General features: G+C 42.0%; 1 protein-coding gene across 1 annotated transcript in view; it reads left to right on the forward strand.

Moving 5' to 3' along the window:
* Nucleotides 1–23,815, forward strand: part of LOC115782672 (plexin-A1-like) — a 263,180-nt gene that overhangs the window by 22,199 nt on the left and 217,166 nt on the right. Inside the window, exon 2 of the mRNA XM_030732999.1 lies at nucleotides 3,934–4,116. Coding sequence (XP_030588859.1) covers nucleotides 3,934–4,116 — 183 coding nt within the window. The remainder of the gene's footprint in view (nucleotides 1–3,933; nucleotides 4,117–23,815) is intronic.

Here is a 23,815-nt window from a genome sequence, read left to right on the forward strand (position 1 = left end):
TAAAGGGATAGTAGGAAACTATTTTTGAGCACAAACTTTCACTTGCTAGAAAGTCTAACAAGGACATCCAGGCAAAGTTCAAGAAATATTTCAAAACATTGTGTATCTGATATCAGCTCAACTTTCATATTGGAATTATTTTGCAACCACGACTAGACGTAGACAAAAGGCCACCAACAAACTGTAATTTGACTTTGAAAGGTCTGCTGGGTGGTAGTTCTGCAGTTGAGGTAGTTTTAAGAACACATTTCTGCCCTTGCTGTTAGTTTAAACAGTTAGCTGTACAGCTAGCTAGTTAATAGTCTTCCATAAGCTAAAACATGTATAAATTACAGGTGTGTGTAATGAACTAAAGAAAGACAAAAGTTTAATTGCATTCACAAACTTTCATTCTTTTTGCCCCTTCAAGCACACAGAATGTCCTCAGTGATCAGATAAATGCTGCAGCTGCCTTTCTTTTTGTGTAGGGGGTGAAATCAGTAGCAGTTTTGTGTATCCAGCAGAATCATTTCCTAACACCATTCAAAGTTAAAGCCCTGATGTCATAGGAGGCAGACCCTATAAGTTACCATTTCCACTGACCTCTGACTAGTTACAGTTTGAAAAACTGAAGCTTCCATATGCACCTTGAAGATGCGTGCAACTTTACTGATACCTCATATCTATCTATGTCGATACAAGATAGCTTAAAGTACAGTATCAATGGAGTTACAGTATGCTGTGTAGCATTAATAAATTAAGGATAAATTATTAAATGTGTGTGAGGATTTTTTTTCCCTTGTGATTTTGTAACACGCGTGTTATTATATTTTAATTAGGCTCTTAAGTCACTTTCATATTGGTGGCTGGAAATGCTTCGGCGTCTCCTTAATGAGTAGCTGTAGAGGAATGATAAAGTGCGGAGACTATAGGAATTACACGTCTACAAGGCACACAACAGCTAGCAGATGTCAGGTCTGTGTGAGGCCACATTTGTCTGCAGTGAAAACACGTCGACTGAACGCTCCACTGTGCCTCAATCTGAGCTGTTGACTCTATGGTAATGATGCAAGTCAAGCTAAACATAACAAACCATTAGCGTCCTCAGCATGCCGACAACAGCGCTGGGAAGATGGTGATCTCACTTCTGTCTGTGCGAGCTTGACAGACACTGGGAATTCAGATTAGTTCGCAAGCCCGGCATAAATAAATCCAGACTAAATGATGCTATTATAAACAGTTCCTACAGGGCATCACGTTAAACTTTTGGCTTGATATATGTGCAGCAGATAGCCGGCCTGGTTTCTGTGGAGCGGAGTGCCGGTGGTTTTGATACAGATATGCGCTACTATTCAATAGCACTGCTTCTGACACATGGGTAATTCTTTTGTCCTATTACTAGTTCAGTTGAGAGACCTTTAGAAGTGCATTCAGTTATTTATCTCAACCATCGTGTAACACTGGATCATCGTTCTGATAATGCTGTTACAGGAAAGGAGGAAGAAAAGCTGCAGGCTTGTGAAAGCAGAAAAAAAGACTATCCTTCTGAGACAGGCAAGATTTCCCTAAGGCCACTTCCTGTGAAAAAGAAAAGGTATGAGGGAAATATTTGAAGGCAGATAAGGAAAAAGAGACAAGAGGGAAGCAGAGGATAAGCAGGGTGAGGAGAAAATAGAATGTGAGGAAAAAAAGGAATTGAGTGAAAGAAATGAATGGAGGTCTGGTTCTGCTGTCTCTATCAGGGCAAACTGTGTGGCAGAGACCCAAGGCCAGGGATCATGCTGCCACTGAGCCATGGCCACCTCTTGTCTATGCTCTCTTTTCCTTATTCCTTCTCCTCATGCCGGTCTTTCCCCCCCTCTATCCCCCTCTTGACTTCACTTCTCCTTTTTTAATTTCCTTCCCTCCCGCTCTTCTTATCTCTCTTCATCTCCTCTGCATGGCCTTGCTCGCTTTCCTTTTCCTTTCTTGATCTTGTGTGTCTCTCGAATTACTTGCAGAAAAGCTCCAGAACTGAGAACATGTTTATGTAAATCATGCAAAAAGCCAAAGCTGTTGTGTGTGTATGCGTGTCCTCTCCTCCTCCCTCCTTCTCTCACTCACTTTGTCACTTTGTGTCTTTGTTCACTAAAGTTAAACTTTGCCATGTCTCTGGCTGCCTTTGAAAGTCTGGTAGAAGGCAGACAATGACCGCCACAGGCATTTTTCTTAACCTTTTTTTTTTTTTAACCTCGCTAACTCACACACAAACACACGTTCCCTGACAGCTTTGCTGTTTTGGAGGGGTGGGGTGATTGATTAGTCTCTATAGAGACGATACGTCTTGTAATGAACAAGAGAAAGCTGGCATGTTAATTTGTGTAGTGTGGGAGGCTCAATCGTGATCGCGTGTGTTTGTGTGTGAGCTTTGTTCGTCTTCGTGCATCTATTGATATATTGCTGTACGCATGTATCTTCCAGTGAATGGGTTTTTTTCTTTCCTTTATTATTGTTTTTGTGTTCATTTGCGTCTGTGCGCGCGCACAGTGCATTGCATCTGTGTGTCACTGTTGATACGTCCCCGTGTGTTTGAGGTGCTTTTCCACTTTGCACATAAAATTGAAGGTAAAGAATCATAATTTGTGTACCCTCGCTCTTATCTACAAAAATGAACTTCCATCCATCCGTTCATTTTTTGCCACTTATCTGGGACTGGGTCGCAGGAGCAGCCTCGGTCTCCCCAGGCCACCTCTTGTGGGCTCACCACTCGCAGGAGGTGACGTCGGGGTTGAGACACAAGCAAAGGGCAAATTAGTTATAGCAGACAAACCCATGTTTTTGTACCAGGCTGCAAATATGCTTGTTTTTGCTTTAATGTTGATCATTTTAACATAGAAGTCGTTGGGATTTGACTCGCTTATAGAGGCAGCTACAAGTGGCCACTCAAGGAACTGCAGTCTTTGGCACTTTGGCACTTCATTTTTCAGGCTTCTGCTTCCAAGTATTTGCATAACAGTAGTGTATCAAGCAAATATGGGCACGCTGTGTTCTTTTTCGTGTGTGTGTGTGTGTGTGAATGCCCATCTGCGTTGTCTCCTTTCATTTCCTAGTGTGCGTCTCTGTGTGTGTGTGTGTGTGTGTGTGAGGTTACCGCAGTGATGCACATGTTGATTATCTCTTACATATGTCAGAGTAAGGGAAACCTCGTGATGCGTGTATGGCTATCACACGGCTTTAATGACATGCCTATTACACAGACTCACCCTTACACATGCACTGTATTCATAAATCAGGCGTGACATATCAACATATCAGTGTAGTGATGAGCCTATACATGATACATTGATTATGATATGCTAATCTGACCTATAATTTACTTCCTGTCATTTCTCTCTTCCAGTGTCCTGCTCTTGTATTCACCCTTCCCTCCATGTTTATTCTTACTCCAGTTGATTTACTCATTGTATTGGCGTGTCTCCTGGTGGAGACAACATTGGCAAAGCAGTAAGAGATCAATATTTTAAACATTAGCAATCAACTGTTCATCCATTCAGGCCATACTGAGATACTTAATTACTTCGTTTGACATCATGTACAATGAAATAAAATCAAAGGCTGTAATGGACGGGAACACAGCAAACACAGACGCATGGACTGGCTTTGTGTGGCTTTTGTCCTTAATGAGACACACATATCACTATCACCCTTTCTTCACTTAAAATCTGAAACAAAGAAGTTCAGGAAACTGAAGTAAATTTCTCCAGTGACATCCAATAATTTCATGCCATTTCTCTCTAAATCTGCCATGGCTTGGCTTCGCTCCAGAAACCATAAAATTTCTGCTAAGTGCTGGGGAGATTGAAATCCTCCTCCTTCTTTAAGAATTAATGTTAGTTTAACGAGAGAAGGGATTTAGAAAGTGTTAATGGTTGAGTTAATGGCTTTCTCTGCCTCTGTCCCCCCCCCATACCACAGCCGTTGCAGATAGATGATAACTTCTGCGGCCAGGACTTCAACCAGCCTCTAGGGGGCACCACTGCGATCGAGGGCATCCCGCTTTATGTGGACAAGGACGACGGCATGACCTCTGTGGCGGCGTATGACTACCGCGGAAACACTGTGGCATTCACGGGCACTCGCAGCGGACGCATGAAGAAGGTAAGCTGCAGTTTGAAAAACGCTCTTCCCCCCGCAGCTCCATTTAATACTGAGACTAAAGTCAGTCATGTTTTAGTCTCATTTGGCTCAAAACTCTTCAAATCTCACTGCATATGCATTCTATAAAGAAGGATCACAGGTGAAGGAGTGATGCTGCTCTGCAGATGCAAACATTTCACCTCACAGTGGTGTTGTTTTGAAGGTTGCTGAAAGGAAACTAATAAAATATGACTAAAATGGGGATTCATAAGCAGGGTTTGTGTGTGTGTGTGTGTGTGTGTGTGTGTGTGTGTGTGTGTGTGTGTGTGTGTGTGTGTGTGTGTGTGTGTGTGTGTGTGTGTGTGTGTGTGTTTTCATGTTCCATGGTCTACAGAAAAGCATTTTCACTTGGAAGCAATTTTCTGTCATTTTCTGATGTATTTTCAGTGGTCATTGGTTTTGGCATTGCTGACAAATGGTTTTTATCATCAGCGCTCATTGCAGATATCAGCTTTGAATGTGTGTGTGTGTATATATATACTGTATTTTTATGTATACTGTGTGTGTGTGTGTGCGTGTGTGTGTGTGTGTGTGTGTCTTTAGTGGCATTTTGTGTTTGTCTCATCTTGAAATGGCTTTTCAGTGATTTGCCATTGTCACTGAATGCTTTTGAGACATACCAAATAAGACACATATATACTTCGAAGAGAAAAAAAAAGAAAAAAAAGTAAGGCAGCAATTTCTGGAGACGCATGCTTTCTCCTGCAGAGTGAGATTGCGCGTGTGCACGCCTTTCTAGATGATGTGTGGAGTAGAGCTCACACTGCTAGACAAACTGGAGCTGTGTGGTTTTTATCTTGCTGAGTGTTCTTTTGTGGTCTAGTCACAGGATTGTCAAAAGCCAGTGAGTGTGTCTGAGTGGCTATAAGGTGGGTGCAGATGATTTTTACGTGTCTCCTGAGTACCGTCGGTGAAGGAAACCCGTGCTTTGTGTGTGTCTGTTTGTTTGTGTGTTGCAGTGGGCAGCTCAGAATCTGTCCTCAATCACAGGCTAGCAGTAACTTCTCATCATGTTCAGCATATGCACATCATGCAGTCCCTTTGTGTGTGTGTGGGTGCCTGTGGGTTTACAATATGTGTGCTCCTCAAGTACCCATGTGGAGTAGACCGCATGGTGTGTGTGCCAATCAGCTGCTCCTTCATCCGCGATCCGACTGAGCCGTAGCTATACTTTTTCTTTTTTCCCACTTTTTTCCTCAGCAGGACACCTCCATGTGAGTGTATCTGTGTCACCAATACTACTGAGACTGAATAAATACATTCAACTGAAGATAAAAATAATTGAATAAGTACATACACACAGAAAGTAAATAAAAAGAACTCTTATGTCAACATTTCACTGTGTGTAACATTTAGCTTTATAAAGTTTCAGAGAGTTCTTTTAGTGCAGGAGCATCATTTTGCAGGTGCTGATGTCTTTTTTATTTCAGTGGGTGCTCTTTGTTGCATCCCATTAAACTCATGTCTAATGTTTCATAGATTCAGCTGCTGCAGTTTTAGATACATATTTGACAGCTTAAGCACTAGCTCTGTGTATTTCTGCAGCCTGTGGAACAGCTATTGCAGCAATGCTGCTGTCGGCTGCTTTTATATAGGCTTTGATAATATGCACACACTCTCCCACAGACCCGCACATGCCTCCTTACACAGCTTCCTGTCACTTGAGTTTTGCTAAGTCGACTGAAACCTAGCCCGCTAGTCCTTGCAGCCTGACCCCTGGACTGTGTCTGTGGTTGTGCAGACGGATGATTTGTATGTGCGTTGAGACTGTGGGGGTCAGCAGATCCTGGATGATATCCCGCTGATCGGAATCCCATTTCCTCTCAGCCGGCGTGTCTTCCTGTGCTTGGGGATGAAGGAAGGAAGGTGAATACGGAGGTGGAGGCTGCCAGTGTCCTCACACACAGATCAATGCAGATGCTGCAGTAAAATGCTGTTGTCTATATGAGCAGGATAACGGCGAGACGGGATGACAATTACTATAAATCAACAGCAATTCAAGCTACAGCCAGTTTATTAGGCTTTTTTCATTAGCTGCTGCTCGCAAAGTCTCTCCTCGCGCAGGAAGTGATTCGTTTTAGGTTTAAACAAGGTCTTTTTGACTAAATTGGAGAACAGCTGTTTAATGGCTGAACTTGATTTGTACAAAATAAATTTTGGAGGGAGTAAGAGGGGAATGGAATTAGGATTAGAGCGAGGTAGGAAAAGAAAGCGAGGCTGAGGCAGCAGATGGAGAGAGATGGTTACAGGCCGTGCGGTTTTATTGCTATTCATTGGAAGTTAAACTGTGCTCCTTGGCCTAATGAAATGTAAAGCTGCATTGTATTGATGTCCACACACACACACACACACACACACACACACACACACACACACACACACACACACGCTCTCCTGCTCATTAGAATTCCTGCAGTGTGACTGTTGTTGTGTGCGTGTTTGCCTGTGTGGACATGTCCCGGCTGCTAGACTCTCTGTATTGATTGATCTATGAATATATAATCACTAGTGTAGATCTTAAATGGAGCCAGTCCATTGGATAAGTGTAGGTCCAGGTTTGTGTGTGTGTGTGTGTGTGTGCATGAGAGAGAGAGAGAGAGAGAGAGAGCTATGATATAAGCCAGGGTTAATCTGTGCTGCTTTTCATCAGCAAAACTAATCACAATGTCATGACTGGCTAAGCATATGGCATACATGTGCAAAAACCCAACCCTTTCTCGTGGCTTTCTTTGTTACATGTTCTGACTGCCTGTAAGAACTAACACTGCTTTATTAGCTGACCTTGCTGACTCCAGTTTTCACTTTTGAGACATATTTATTTAGAATACTTTTGATGCATTCTTTTGATAGAAGTGGACTGCTGATTAAGGGGCCCTGTGTCAAAGTAAAGGCTCTCTTTGATATTTAATGGAGCTGTGGGACCACAATTAGGTTCCTATTGTGCTGAATTATCCTCCCTCGGCCAGAGTGTCTTAAGTAATTTTAGAGCTGAATTCGCTGTGTTTCTATTGAAACACTTTTTTATCTTAGGTAGAGATTTGACAGATTCCAAAATGCTGCTCTTCATAGCGCTGAGACTGCTGCCTGCAGGTAAAGGTTTAATCTGTTTAACTCTTCTCCATATTAGTGCAGATCAGATCAGAAACATTATTTTTTCTAAATCAATCGGTCCTTATGTAAGGCTCCACAGGGATCCATTCTGGGCCCAGTATCTTTTTCTATTTTTTGTGTTTCCAGTGAGTCTAAATATCTGCAGACACTACAGTACATTAGGTATACTGTGCTAGTACCGGTTTGGACCCCCCCTTTAGCATTCAGAACTGCCTTAATTCTTTATGGCATTGATTCAGCAAGGGGCTGGAAATAGTCCTCAGACATTTTGGTTCATATTGACATGATAGCGTCACACAGTTGCTGAAAATTTGTCAGCTGCCGATCCGTGATGTGAATCTCCCATTCCACAAAATCCCAAAGGTCCTCTGTTAGATTGAGGTCTGTTGACTGTGGAGGCCATTTGAACCATGGTGGAGAAACCAGTTTGAGATGATTGGGCTTTGTGACTTGGTGCAACAATACTCAGGTAGGCTGCAGCATTTAAATGATGCTCAGTTGGTACTGAGGGGCCCAAAGTATTACCACCAGCCTGAACTGTTGGTACAAGGCTCCATGCTTTGATGAAGTTTATGGTAAATTGTGACCCTACCAACTGAATGTCGCAGCAGAAATTGAGACTCATCAGGACAGGCAATGTTTTTCCAATCTTCTACTGTCCAATTTTGGTGAGGCCACGTGAGTAGTAGCCTCAGTTTTCTGTTCTTAGCTGTTAGTGGCACCCAGTGTGGTCTTCTGCTGCTGTAGCTCATCTGCTTCAAGGTTTGACATGTTGTGTGTTCAGAGAATCTCTTCTGCATACCTGGGTTGTAACGTGTAGTTATTTGAGTTGCTGTTGCCTTCCTGTCAGCTTCCTATCAGCTCAAAGCAGTCTGGCCATTCTCCTCTAACGCGGTTACTTGAATCTTCTTTCTTCTCCATTCTGCTGCCTGGTTTGAACTTAAGCAGTTTGTCTTGACCCTGCCTAGATGTCTAAATGCACTGAGTTTCTGCCATATGATTGGCTGATCAGATATTTATTTGCATTAACAAAAAGTGGAACAGATGTCCTTAATAAAGAAGCCAGTGTGTGTATGTCTCACTAAAGCTAAATAGTAATGTTATGTCTTCCATATTGTCTTGCTTCAATAATCTTTTTAAGGTTAGAGATGTTCTTTCATTTTCAGGTTTAGAAAAGGTCATTCACACAGATGTTAACCCCAGATTTGATTACTATAATGCAGTTTGCAGTGGTATCATTAAAGAAACACAGACCTTTTACTCAGAAGAATAGAATAAAAGAAAATTAATTTAAGATGAAAGTTGTACAGTAGGATTCAGAGTACAGAATATACAGTAACATGTGGGTATTGTGTATAGGATGAAGTCTTTTTAACACAGTGTGGTGACAGAATAGACTGACCATCTGCTATTCGGCTCCAATGCCTATCAGCTAGCAGTAGTATACCATGTCTATGTAGTAAATATTGTTGGTGCTTGCTCAGTACTTCAAAGCCACACATGATTACCTTTTTCTTTAAACACCACAGTACGTTTCTTTGTTGGAAGACAAAGTGTAGGTGTGGCACTGAGTTTTTAACAGCATGAAATTGCACTATAGGCTGCCTTTTGCGTCGTTTGCCAGAAACATCCTAAAAAACCCTCTTCAGATCTCAGTAAAAACCTGGAAATCCTTTCATTCCTCTCATTTCGTCTCCTCTTTTGTCTACCTGGGAGAACAAGGTGCTCCTGCCGCATCAGGTAAGATGAAAAGAAACTCTCAACAGCCTGAAGTATTTCCAGATTTCAGAGACAAAAAGACAAAGCAAGACAGATGGAGAAAGAGGGAGAGGGAGCACGAGAGAGGGAGAGAGAGGGAGAGAGAGGGGGAGAGAGAGAGAGAGAGAGAGAGAAAGGGGAAGAAAGAGGGAGATTTACTCACAGCAGTGTATAGGTGTGCGGATGTGTGTGGTGGGTGAAGGGGTATGGTTTCATGTCATTTCATCATTTCCCTGCTAGCAGCAAATCCAATTACTTTTCCTTTTCCTTTCTATCTTGGAAGATAGCCTGAGTGACAGGACTGATTGGAGTACAGCGCTACTGAGGCAACTGTGCCAACCAGTTGATTGACATAACACTGGCACTTCACTGCCTTCAGACAGGGAGACAAGTGAGACTGGTTAGGCTTCAGGGCATCTCAGAGCTGGTGAGGTGGACCTGAAGTTCACCTGCCTTGCTCTTTTGATCGTACATCTGCCCCACTCACACATTATCTCTATAGCAAGATGCTCCACGATGCTCAGCTCTCTTTCAGTAGGCGACGGGGACATACTGTATATGACCCTATCCTGTCCACTTTCCCCACTCCTCCCAGCTAACAGCATTCCACCCCCTTAATGGCATCACCCCTTTAAGAAGGTAATAAATAAGCAGTATATTGTGTGAATTGAGTCATAATCTGCCCACCATCTCTTATGTAGTGTATCTAACAGTACACAGCATCCTAAGAAGCTTTTATAAGAAGCTACTTTCATACTGTCATATACTCTGTACTACTTTACATTTCTGCTCTAATGCGTTTCTCAATAAGACTTTGTGCTTTTTTTCTCCACTGTAGTTATGGACTGGTTGTAATGATTTTCATATCAAGTTTGATAGTTTAAAAGAAATGCTTATGACATGAATAAACAAGTAGTGCCTTGTAACGTTTCAGAAGACCAGAAAAAGACAACGGTGCTTATTTCCCAAATCTCAAATTCAGGGATATTTTCTTACCTGAATTTGCTCATATTCTCTTCTACAAATGTAGAACCTTAATGTAAAAATAACATAACTGCTCCGATGGATTTGGAGCAGTCTTGACCAGGGATGCTTCGATATGCATACTGGAAGAGCTGGGGATTGAACTGCCAACCCTCCAATTAGAAGATGACTCGCTTTGCCCCCTCAGTTGCAGCCATCTGTAACTGAAATATCAATATTCCAGTTACAGATGTCCAATAGCTTCTGCAAGATTCTCAGATGAGCAGTTTGGGGTTCAGTATCTTGGCCAATGACACTTTGGCATGTAGACTGGAGGGGATAGGTATTGAACCACCAACCTTCCGATTGGAAGACAACCCACTCTCCCACCTGCAGCCGCCCTATCAATATCCCAGCTATAGACATTCAATAGCTGCACCATGATTCTCAGATCAGGTGGTCCTTTTTCTTTCTTTCTTTCACCCCAGTTATTGCAGCCCAAGACTCACTCTTTTCTTTCTTTTATTATTTCTGACCATTGTTTCTTTGGAAGGGTATGCCTAGGTTTTAGTTTCTTCAGTCATGAAAGTCTACATTTTTTTTTTTTTACATCATCCTCCCCAATCAGAACCAGTCATCATCAACTCTGCATCGAGTCACACATGGAGGACATATTCCACCTGCCTGTCACCAACACCTGAATTATGAGAACAGGGGTGTAACCAGGAAAATGCCATGTGTGAATAGATGGATGTTAGGTCAGAAAGTTACTCTGAAAAGCTAGAAGTGAGAAATATGTTACACTGTATCAGTGCATAGCCATAAAATGTGACACTGGCCTTTTAAAGGAACGACTGATTGTTTGGGTATTGTTTTACAGTATAATGATAGAAAAGTTAGCTGATGATGAATAACCACCAATCAATAGTGATGACTGTGAATGCAGAAAAACTGTGGAGTGTTTACACTGGTGTATTACTTTTACTTAAGTAAAGACTCAGAGTACTCCAGTTCTGAGCAGCTCCCAGCAGGGTGATTTCCTTTCTCTATGATTATTTTATTTGGAGGCAAAACAGTCCAGTGTTTTATGGAAACAGCAATCATTAGAGAAAATACAGTTCAACTTAACTGCATTTTTAAGGTCAATAAAACTTTTTTTGTTTTTTATACTATTCAAATCTAACATATAAAGCACAGGGGAAGTCCCTCGCCACAGGTTGGAAACCATTATCCATCCTTCACATACCAGTGTTCAGTGAACGATAGCACCTTGGATCCCTTCCTAGAGTTTGAGATGGCCGTGGATGTATTGGCTCTTCAAGCTTAGCTGTAAAACTATAGCTGTCAGAATGATTAAGCCTAATCAAGAAACATGGAATGGGAGGTAATTTAGCATGTGAATGCTAATTAGCACCAGCATTTAGACTGGCAGACGATGATTGAAGCGGCGCATCGGCTGCTCGGGCTGGTTAAATGGCAAAAAAGCACCAGGCTGGTAGAGATGATTGATAATCTTCGGGTCGCGCTGCTGTCTGTCCCCCCCCCCCCCGTTTGTGTGTGAGCATGTGCGGATTATAATTTCCTCTTCCCTCCAATGCAAACTCATAATGAGCAGATGAGCACAACACCTGAACACTCTAATTCCATCTTTATCCCATTAAGTAGAAGTTAGTGGAATAAATTCCTATTAGTTTCTCAGAATACACAACAGGATTTTCTCAAGCCTTGTGTGTGTGTGGTGTGTGCGTGTGTGTGTGCGTGCGTGTGTGAGGTTTAATTCATACCTGGAGCTTCTGCTGTCTTCTGTCCCACAAAGGCACAAGTACACACACTGCTTAGATTCATATAGCAGTTAGGCATTCACGCTGCGGGTTTGTGTGTGTGTACTTGTTGCTATAAAATATGAAAGAATATGTCATGTGTCAATAGATACAGTCAATAGATGGGTGTTTTTGTGCCGGAGTGTGCCATTCCCTGTAAACGCACGTGTGGAGCTGCTGTTAGAGCCCGTTGAGGGAAGACTAGTGTGTAAATCTTTCAGAGATAATATTACTGCTGTAAGCACTTCCAGTGTTTGAGTGAATTATCATTCGAGTCTCTACTTTTCTGCTGTCCTTGTCTTCGGGCCTTATAGTTTTCCTGTCTGCAACAACCCTCTCTCTCTCTTCCCTTCCGCTCCCTGTCCTTCTTGCTTATATGTCACCTTCAGCTCTCTCTCTCCTAACTCAGGTGGGCTAGATGCCCACAAATCTGCCTCCCTTGAGAATTTCCCACCTCCTCTCTGTGTGCATGTACGTGTGTGTGTGTGTGTGTGTGTGTGTGTGTGGCAAACTGTCCTACTCTCCTCTGCTTCTCATTCCCTCGGTCCACTCCCTCATTTTCCCTATCTCCTCTATCCATTAGTACATCAGTATACGTCAGCCTGCAAAAAAAAAAAAAAAAGAGCTGTCTCTGTTGTGCCTTTCATGAGCCGGAGACACACACAAAGATTGTTACAAAGACATGCGAGGCAGATAAAACAGTGAGCCATACATCTGCTTGTACTTATATGACCTGATTGTGCATCTGCTTTAGAGGTGTGCTTGTTTAAGATAAGACAGGTTGGTTAAATGGATTAGACTTCATTTGTAGTGTCTTCAAAGTGCATTTCATCAGTCTAGCGTTGATCTACTATAACTTATTAGACACCTGTTTATTTAACATTTACATAGTAAGAATTAAAACTGATGGAGCAGAGCTACTGAAACTAGATGCCTACACTATCCATAATTCAATGAGATTTAACATGAGCCCAGCTTCAAATAATGAGCTCAGCTTATGTGCCAGTAATCCCTGTGAGACCAAATGGAGTCCTGAATGCTCAGAGTTTTTTTTTATTTTTTATTATCAGCTATTGATTCTGTGATGTCAGTGAGACTGGATATCCCTAATATGGTCATCTCAGGCATGCAGCTCTGGCTGTGAGCACTGCAGCCCCACCTACCTGTTTACAAGAGGCAGCCAATCAGAAGACAGTTGTTTTTAAGAATGGCTTGATTTAGACAGTGGGTGAACTGCACTACAGCCTCGTTTAAAGAAACGCGTTATATTTTGAAATGTCACTCGTGCAAAGCGGCTCTACTAGAGTCCAAGAATATAACTGTCCAGTTAGAAATGAACATGTGAAAATGAGTTGGTGGGAAAGTATTTTAGAACGGCTTCCACATGAAACAAATAGTAAGTGGGGGGAAAAAAGAGAGAGTGATGCAGCTCTGACTTTTCCTTCAAAGTCAGAGCTGCATCACATGATGCTGGAGTGATCTGTTAGTGCTGGCAGACTGATCTGAAATACAGCAGCAGGATGTTCGCCACGTCCGGGACGGAGGCTGATATGATACCGCTCTGCATCACTTATCGAAGGCAGTCGCTGCTAATGTGCCATTGTGGTTGTAGGTTCAATTCCCAGGTGGGCTATCACTTCATATGTATTACCCCCTGTGTCCTTGAGCAGGGCATTATCTCTGGGTTCCCTCTGGAGGAATATGGCTCAGCATTAATGGATGGGTGATGTGCATGGAGGGCTAGATGGATATATTAGTGAGCTAATGAATCTTTGATAAGTGGGAAGGCTTTGTGGGTGTCAAGAGACAAAAGGAAAGATTACAGCTGAACCTATCAACTGTGAGATGGCTTTTATTCACATAAAGCCTTTGCAGCATCTGACATTGGGATTGCCATTGTGGGGCAGAGTGATGTGTGCGTTGGTTTTATGTAGCAAATTGCCAGTGTTTTGGAGAGTCTATTGCAAAAAGTGTTATTTTAGAGGTTGTAAAATTATTGTTGTCAGTAAGAACAGCAGACTTTAAGAAATGCAGTATTAAAAGTTGTTGCAGCAAGACCCACGACAGTAATCTGCTTTTAGGTGGTGTGGGAATAAGATATTTGCAGCTCAGTTAAGCTCACTACTGACACACTGATTATTTATTATATTACCAGTTAATGTACATGTTTTGCAATATTCACAAAAAGGAAGCTATTTGTTGTACATGGACGTAGATTGTCGCATCTTTTTTGTTACAGATGGCACAACTTTAAAACTAATTTGTTTCAAGGTAGTACGTTTGGTGCTTGCATCATGTACAGTCGTGGTAAAAAAGAAAGTACGCCTATACATACATGTAAATTATATATATACAACCTCAGATGAACAACAACACACAGCATATTAGACTGTCATTATTTATTTAACAGACACTAAGACAAAATGCAGAAAAACCAACTTTAGCAGGAAAAGTTTGAAACAGTTATTTTCTGTTTGACTTTATCAGTCTCTCACATCGTTATGGAGGAATTCTCATCCACTGTTCTTTACAGTGTTGCTTCAGTTCATTGAGGTTTGTGGGCATTAGTTCATGCACAGCTCTCTTAAGGTCCACCACAGTATTTCAGTTGGGTTGAGGCTGGGACTTTGGCTGGGCCACTGCAGCATGTAGATTCTTTTTTTTTTTTTTTTCAGCCATTCTGTCATAGATTTCCTGCTGTGTTTGGGATCATTATCCTGCTGCAGGAAGCTATTTCAGCCAAGCTGTAGCTGTCAGGCTCTAGAATACACTGGTATACGGAGCAGCTCGAGGTCGACTCAGTGACTGCAAGGTGTCCAGTTCCTGTGGCTGCAAAACATGCCCAAATCATCACCCCTCCACCTCTGTGCTTGACCGTGCTTGTGCTGATATGCTGTGTGTTTTGCATTATGGCCAATCATCTCCACTTTGGTCTCATCTGTCCAAAGGACACTGTTCCAGAAGTCTTGTGGTTTGTCCAGATGCAACTCTGCAAACCTAAGCTGTGCTGTCATTTTCTTTTTAGAGAGAAGAGGCTTTCTCCTGCCAGCCCTTCCAAACAAAACACATTTATTCAGTCTTTTTGTAGTTGCACTGTCATGAACTTTAACATTTAACATGGTAGTTGAGGCCTGTAGAGTCTGACATTTAGCGCTTGAGTTTTCACAGTTTCTCTGAGCATTGCACAGTCTGACCTTAGCGTGAATTTGCTAAATAAATTCAGCAACCTGGTGGGCATATTGCTAATATTACTACATGAGATGAAAACAATTAAATTAATTAATATAATGGGTTCCAGTTTCCTTCTGACATCTATCTTCCAGTAAGGCCTTTATGATGTAATTCGCATATGGCTGCAGTATGACCACAGCATCCTGTGACTGGAAGAGGAAAATGTGCACAATTTAAAACAACAAAAAGCAGTGTTAACCCTGCGACCTAATAAATCCAGGTCCCTAACTCATGTAGACATCACCAGTCCCAACACTGAGTCAGAATGTCCCTGCTGAAAGGGCATGTACGGCCACGAGTCCAGACACTCATATGTAGGATGTTCAGCAACAGCCAGAGATGCACCCGGACAGCTGTTGAGCTGACGACTGCTGTCAGGTGCCAGTGGCCTGATTCAAGCTGGCCGACCTCCTCACATCACAACATGTGTCTGCACAGATACAGGAGGTGATGGGTGGACATTTGTCTCTGTGTCTGGCATGCATCTGGAGAACAACTGGCATGTTGGGTGGGTCTGGTGTGTGTTTTCATTTGTGTCTGTGCCCGTTTGCTTGACACAGTTGTCACGGGCATCTTGTACTAGAATGTGGAAAAGATGCAGATTACCATGTGTGTGTTTCACCACCTTGAGCAGCAAGGTGGAGATTCCTTCTGGATGGATGTGTGCTCTTGTCTGATTAGTGGGCAGGAAAAAAAAAAAAGCCCCAAAAAACATTTCACTGTGTGTTATGTTAATGCGTCTCACATCTAGGGAAAGATGCAGCCTGCGTGGGTGTGTGCATACATGTGCATCTGATTAGAGGGCGCATGCAGGAAAGGATGCTGCCTGTGTGTGTGTGTGTGTGTGTGTGTGTAATGAGATTGCATTTTCCGTTTGTTTGTGTGTAAATGTGGGTCTCTGAGAGATACTGATCCTTAGATTATAGGGAATCTCACAGTGTGTGCACGTGTGTTCATCTTTATCAGTGTGTTCTGTGTTTGGAGTAGGAAGTAATGTGCGTTTACATATTACAGCAGCTGTGCTTTCTTCATGTATAATGGGAGCTGCCCACCTGATGCCAGGGCAGCTGCCACATAAACAGCCCACAGCACTCACACACACTTACACACGAACACACAAATGGTGCCAGTGGAGATTTTTTTTTTGTCTCTTGAGTGTGTGTTCGCTGCAGAGGGGAAGAGAAAGGGGCAGCTGCAGTATAAAGCCTTTATCAACTGTTCCCCTAGACTATCCCATCTGTCTATCCATTAATACACACACACCCATACACTAATGCATACACACGGCCCTTCTGTTGTCTTATCAGTCACACATGGCGCACTTCACACTCAACGGGGTCTGTCACGACAATGATCCGAGATCTCGGATGCCTTCTTTGGGGAAAATACGTGTTTGTGTCAACTATGTATGACACCATGAAGCACCATTTGTCTCATTTTTTTTGTTAAGATAGTGAGCAGTTGTGCGTTACACTTTTATTAATTATTCATCCATGAAGTTAGGGAAGTTACCTTTCCCTATAGCGCACAACAACAACATGAGCCCAAACATGTCTGAGAGCGAGAGCAGTGTGTCAGCCTCTGATGATGATTTACTACCTAAAAAAAATACTTCAACAACTTCCCACAAAGCACAATACTTTGCAAAATATGCAAAAGATGGAAACAACAAACTTGTTTCACCACTTCAGGTAAAAACACACCTTCAGGTACGACCAGGCTATGGAGACATGTCAGGTAGAGCAGCTATCAGCTGGTGATAGTAGACTGAATTATGCTGTCTCACTGTACAAAATGCTGTGTTGCTACTGCTGCACTGTAATGGGGCCGCTGGTGGCACCTTCTATCAATAGATTTGGACTTTGAATTAGGTAATCTGTCATCAATGACAGGAGCTCATTGGAAAAGAAAGATGGAAAGTGCCCTTCATTTTTTTTTTTTTTTGCCCCAATAAATGCTGCTGCCTGCAAGCTGCAAGCACCGATAAAACATTGCTCAGTAATCTTTTTTTTTGTATTGTCATAAATTTCATTATTGCAGATTTTCTTGAAATGTCGTGATGTAATTTTGAGGCCATATTGCCCACCCCTGGTGTTGAGACTGCAATTGTAACCACCATATCATATGATTTGTCCTGTTTAGTTAACTTGGATCCTGTATGGAAACTTCTCAGTTTTACATTTAATTTCAAACTGAGAACCTTCTATTTGTAAGGATGCATATGAACTAATGACTGCTAATGGATTTTTTGGGCTGATACCAATACCAATTTTTAGGACGACTTTATATCTGTCAACATTTTTCATACTTAGAGACATACGTGTTTTGAGTTTTGAATTTTCAAATAGTCATTAAATTATTAAAATATCTAGTATATTTTCTTGCTGTTTGTCTCTTATCTAAATTTTGTTTTACCAGTGCCTATTTATACAGTACCTGGACTGGACACCCTTAGGGTAACCAGGTGCTAATGCAAATTTGTTCTCCAAACACCATCGAGTGATTATTGGTCGAATAGCTCCCACTGATTATGAAATAGTATTTTAAATGTAAATGCCCATCCCCGATAAATGCATAGGACATTAATGGTATCAAAAAAGGAAAACTTCACTCCTATTTTAGCTCCAGTTAGCAACTTAAAATGAAGATCCTTCCTGACTTCGCACCACCTTCAGCTGTAACGTGAACTCTGCTACATGTACTGCAGACAGTGGAACTGGAAATGAAAATGGACTACATGTAGCATTTAAATAGCACTTTTCTAGAATTATTCACTACAGAAAGCACTTCACTCTACAAGCCGTATTTACCCATACATCCATACAGCACATTATTAAAAGCATTTTATCTGCCTCACAGTGCTGAGAGTATTTAAATAATAGAGCTGGAGCCGCTCTGCTGGGTAATCTATGTGGTGACATCACTTCTAAATTACCCCAAGCATCTTTTTCTGCACTATTTTCTGCAATAAAAGATTTCATATCAGCTCATATCAGACGGCATATACGCTGATACCTATTTATCTGCGATAGGCCAATAAACCATCAGTCAGGCTCTAATAAGATTATCTATAGTATGAAATAATTTCATATTGGCCAAGTTTTGTGCTGTATTAGATTAGCTCTGCAGCTGTTCTTCCAGAAAGTCGTAACACTCAGTTTCTCTCTTGTTAAAAGAAGATTCGGGCCGTTTTATTTTCTGGTTAAGATCTTCTCCACTCTGCTGTGTGTTTCGTGGCTCGCTAAGATTTGTTCGATCCGTTGTTGTTTTTGCCCATTCGCTGTGCTTCTCTCTATGTGTTTTAGTCCAACTCAAAGCCAGCTTGTCGACCAGGCACGAGGACTTTGGGTGGCTCTGCACACATATGTTAATGAGGTAGAAAGAGACAGATGAAGAACCTTGAGAGTTGGTCGAGGTCAAGGGGATATAATGAAATAGAAAATAAGGTTGAGAGCAAGAGACAGAGACTGAGAGATCGGGAGTCGAGCGTTGTCCTTGATGGTGTTTATGATATTGATTGCCTGCTCTCCAGAAGCATCCTGATTTCTGATTTGGACACTTGTGAACAATGTGATTGCAGCGAGAACATCTAATGTCTCGAGTGGCCTCTGCAATCAAGGACAATGACCCTTAACTCTTTGCACGCTCTCACCCTCTCTCTCTCTCTCTCTGTCTCGCTTGCTCTCTCATGCACGCATGCTTGCTTGCATACCTACAGTATGCACGGCTGTGTCTCCGATCTGCCACTTTTTACTTTGAAGTTGACACGTTTCAGCTGCTGTTCAGTTGCTGTTTCTACAAAAATGGCTGGCAATTATACTTTGAACATGTAGAGATGGAGAATGGTCAAACAGATGAGCTTTAACTTTAAGTAATAAATCATTTATGGAAGTTTTGCATTTTTGATGGAAAAAAAATGTTTACCACCCTTTCAAGATGTGAGGTGTGTCTTTGTCCAGTCTGTAACATCAGCGCACACACACACACACACACACACACACACACACACACACACACACACACACACACACACACACACACACACACACAAACACACACACACACACACACACACACACACACTTATATTTACCCTTATTTTCTCTTTCCTGTACCCTCTCTGATCTGCTACGTGAGTACCCAAATAACTTTTTTTTTTCCTTTTTTTTCACTGTTTTCAAAGACTATTTAATCATAAAGTTTTTAAATTATGGAAGAAACAAACATACAAACATTAAGAGAGAACAGTAGATGAGCGGACACACCGATGAAAAGTCAGAGAGGCGGGTTGACGGTGAGAGAGTGGAGGAGGACAAAGACCTGGTGTCGTTCAGCCATCTGGTGTGCGTTTGCGTGCGTGTGTACGAACGTATGTGTGTGTGCGCTTGCGTCCTTTGTATCTCGATACAGCGGAGAGAATGACTTAGATTACCAAGACTGATATCAAAGCCACGCTCTCGGACACGCTCCAACTGCCAGCTCATGCCCTCTCCCTCTCTCTGCAGCCTTTTGGTTTGCACTGGGAAGCATACAAAGCCTTCAGCTTGAAGACAGCAGTCCATTGCCTGTGTGCGTGTGCGTGTATGTGTGCGCGCATGCGTGCGTGCGTGCGCATGTGTGTGTGTGTTGAGGTCTCCCCTCTAATTGAAGTGTACAGTGAATTGGCAGGCTGCCTGATGTTACATAGTCATATGAAGGGACGGGGGTGGGGGGTGGGGTGGGGTGGGGAGCGAGAGATAGAGGAGGTATATAAAAAGGGTAGGGATGGATGATTTGTTAAAAGCAGTGATGGGAGAGAAATTGAGAGAAAAACAAGATAGAATAATGGGTGGAGGTGGTGGAGGATAGGGAAGAATAAGAATGTGCAACAGCCGGCAGTGCAGTCAGTCTGTCCATTATGGAGCAATATAGCATAGTATTTTGTATGTTTGGAGACATATTTCTGAATGGCCCAGGCATATATTTCATAAGGACCACAGCTTTTATTGTTTTTGTGAAAGCAAAATGAAAATAATCATCCAGTCATCGTGGGCATTGTCAAAGGTGCGGACCCTCCTCTGAAAAGATTTGTGAAGCGTTCTGAATTAGCTCAGCAGTATCAGTTTGCAGTGCTGCCACCAGTCTGCAGATAAATGTCTCTGAATTTCTTTGATACTAAACAAAACTTAAATATTTCATGATTCACAGACAGGTTCTGGAGCTATTAGGAACATTTTTTTTTTCCCTGTGATTTCTATGAGGATTTATTCTCAGTGGACAATTGACAATCTAAAATACATGTATTATTCATGTGTGTGCGGATTAGATTCGCTTCCTAAAGGAGTGCGACTGTTGATGCAAATTGCGGCAATCAGGTGCTAAGTGCCTTTACTGTATCCATCAGTTATGTGTCTCAGCTAGTGCTGCACTTCCAGCTACTCTCCATCTGCTGACTTATTTTTTATTTTTGCCTTTGTGCAGTGGGAAGGTGTGGACATGATTTGTTGCTTATTTGTGTCACTCATGCTTTCAAGTGTTCAGTGTAACACACATGCACACATGCACGTACACAAATTAACACTCCCCATCTCCAAAATGAGAAGACTTAATCCAGGCGGGCTTGTCTCTCTCCAAAGTTTGTGTGTGTGTGTGTGTGTGTGTAGGATTTGGCCTTGTGCTCCTGATCACCTGCTGAGCTGAGCACGAGTCAATTAGCCCTTTGAAACCATCACGCATTTAGCTAGACTGTGTGTGTGTGTGTGTGTGTGTGTGTGTGTGTCGTGAGCACCATTTGCACCTCATGCCAAAACTCTTGAAACTGCTTGTTAGAGGTGTTATAGTTAGGTTGTATAATGAGGGGCCTCTTTGTGCTGCACATGCACAATATTAAAATAGATGAGAGGTAAAAGCACTAAATGCATACAGTTCATTGTCTAAGATTTTTTCTTAGTTAGCCTAACGACTTTATTTTTCCTCTTTCCTCTTAACTGGCTTTAGATCTTTTCAGATGTTAGGATAGGACCTGTCCAGTGCTTCTATAATTTTCCTCGTGTTTTATATATTCTCCCTCTCTCTCTACAGTCATCTCTTTTCTGCCATCTATACCTCCTCTCTCCCTTTTATTTAGCTTACATTACAAGTGTTGTGCACACATATGCAGACACAGGCAAAAAAAAAAAAAAAAAAAAGCAGAATTGAGCAGTGATGGCTGAAGCCGCAGCACTGAACAGAACTGTCGGCTGATGAGCCAAAGCAGAAAGGTTAATCCGTCAGATTACAGCAGATTACAATACACCAGGGAGGGCTGAATGGGAGATTATGGCAAAGAGATTGACGACTAGAATAATGGGATGGATGGTGGGGCGTGATAGAAGTTAGAGGATCAAGGACTGATAAAGTGGATTTAAGCACTTTTTTTTTTCCAAGTGTAAACTTGCCCGCTAGTTTTCCAGCAGAAACTCTGAGCAGGTTGGCGACGGCCAATTATATGCTCGCTGTGACACGACTAAGATCAGTGGTTAAAAATAAAATGCCTCCAATAGCCGTGTTTTTTCCTCTGATGAAATGCATTTTCATTACACAGAGTGGCACAAACAAGCATTTTCGCGTGGGGCCAAATGTAGAAAAAGTGCCATCCGAGTTACATCATTGGTATAAAACATACATTTTGGTTTTAACACAGTATAATTTCAATGAAATAGAGTAGGAGGACAGATCAGATAAGATAGAGCGTTATTGCGGTAGCACCCAAACACTACTACTATGAAATATAGATTCAACATCTGAACAGATACAGTAGTAGAACCAGTGGCAAAAAGACACAGTGAGTTACTGAGAGGATAAACTCATTTAAAGAATAAAGACATATCAGTGGGCAGAGAAACAGAAAATGGGTAGACGTGTTGAAAATAAACAATATACAAAATCTGAAGAAGTGCGACGTGATCATAATAACCAGTAAAAAAAGGGGATCTCGTGCTCATTTGCCACTCCATATTTTTTATTCTTGGACTCTCTTAGAGTAGCTTTGCATGATCCACAGCTAAAACAAAATCCTTATTTATGTTCTGCTTGTGTTGGTGCAGCTCATCTACTGTCTGCACCAAGTAGCTTCTCCCCCGCTGTGTTCACAGGCATCAACATCACCACCATCAGATTGCCTTGAACCCCCCCCCCTCCCAAAAAAACAAAAACAAAAAAAAAAACAAGTTATCACATTTTCGCTTCAGCATTAATAATTGAATGAATTCTATTTCATCTGTAAAAACGGACCAATTTGCGTTGTGAGGACAGACATTGATGTTTAAGCTGCTGCCACAGGTGAGAGAAGAATCTGTTAGAAATGGTAATGTAGATGTCAAATTACATCATTTTAACTATTAGAAAAAAATAGCTTGGATTTTTTTTAGCGAGGCAGGTCTCTTTTAAATGGTAAGTGTTGACATTTTGCGCTGACCCCATGCTGTGACCTTTAAGCCATGAGCCAGTCACGCTAGCGCTAAATGGAATCATGAGACCTTTGAGACTTCAAACCAGGTCCCTGGACCACACAGTAAATACCACACCATATGGCTTAATCACACAGTTAGAAACAAGTGCCCCCAGTGGGACACTGGGTAAAGTAATGCGACTGTCTGTTAGGGTAATAAAACGACAGGCTCCTGTTATTTTAAAGATAACAGCACGAGATGTACTTATCTTACATTTCCCATACAGTCAAATCATGAAACACTTTCTTTTGTTTATTTGGCCACAGAGTGTAAGGTTGGACTATCTGGGTGGCCGACTGTACAGCAGAGATACACTTGAGTAACAATATGGGGACATGTTATGCTCAGTTAAATAACTTTGTCCTTGGGGGCCCGCTAATGCACTGTCAGGCACCCCACTGCTGTCCCCGGTGCCCAGTTGTAAAGTCACTGGACAAGAGAGTGTATCAAATCAGCAAAGTGTTCTCATTCTGCACATAAAGCAGCAGATGTGTGCCTTCATTTTTAGCGGCAGCAATAATAACATTAACTGTTATACAGGTAAATACAGATCTTCAGAACTCTGTGGCTATTATTTTGGTTCTAAAGAAGAATAACTAACATGCGTTCATATCTGGTCTGTGCTGCTTTAGATAGGTGTGGTTTTTGTTGCTTCACTGAGTAGCATGGGAATTACAGATCTCATTAAAACACAGCAGCTAAGGAAGAAGTTAGAGTAGAGTGATGGAAAGTGTTCGATAAGGGAACAGAGATGGAAGAGGAAAAAAGTGGAGAGATTAGGGATGAGAGGGCTCTCCACGTCCTCCTGTATCTGTCCAAACAGCTTGCAAGCCAGCCAAAAGTCTCGTCATCACTCTCTCTCTCTTTCTTTCCGTCTCATTCGCTCTCATTCTCGCTCATTCTTTCTGCCTCCTCCTCTCTGCCAGACTGATGACAGAATGTGGAAAGAGGGATTAGAGAGGAGAGACTCATGGAGATGGAAGGATAACAGCTTCTGGAACACCATTGCTTTGTTAACTTTTGGAGATAGTTTTTGTGTTTGTGTGTTTGTGGAACCCATCCTCATTTCTAGGGTCTCAGATATTAATTTTGTCAAAGCAGGTGTCCTCGTGTGGCTGCAGTGGTGAGACCGGGCTCACTCCAAATCTCATATGGATACTTGATCAGGTCCCACTGGCCCCCCTAATCATAATTCATAATTTCAGCATGCAGGGTCGATAATGTGAGTGGAGGGCTGTTTTCTCTTGGCATCTGACACCCTGGATATAAGAATGTTTTAGTTTATTTATCTATTTGGTAAAACATACT

Source organism: Archocentrus centrarchus, chromosome 7, assembly GCF_007364275.1.
Source record: "Archocentrus centrarchus isolate MPI-CPG fArcCen1 chromosome 7, fArcCen1, whole genome shotgun sequence".
NCBI classification, from domain to species: Eukaryota; Metazoa; Chordata; class Actinopteri; order Cichliformes; family Cichlidae; genus Archocentrus; species Archocentrus centrarchus.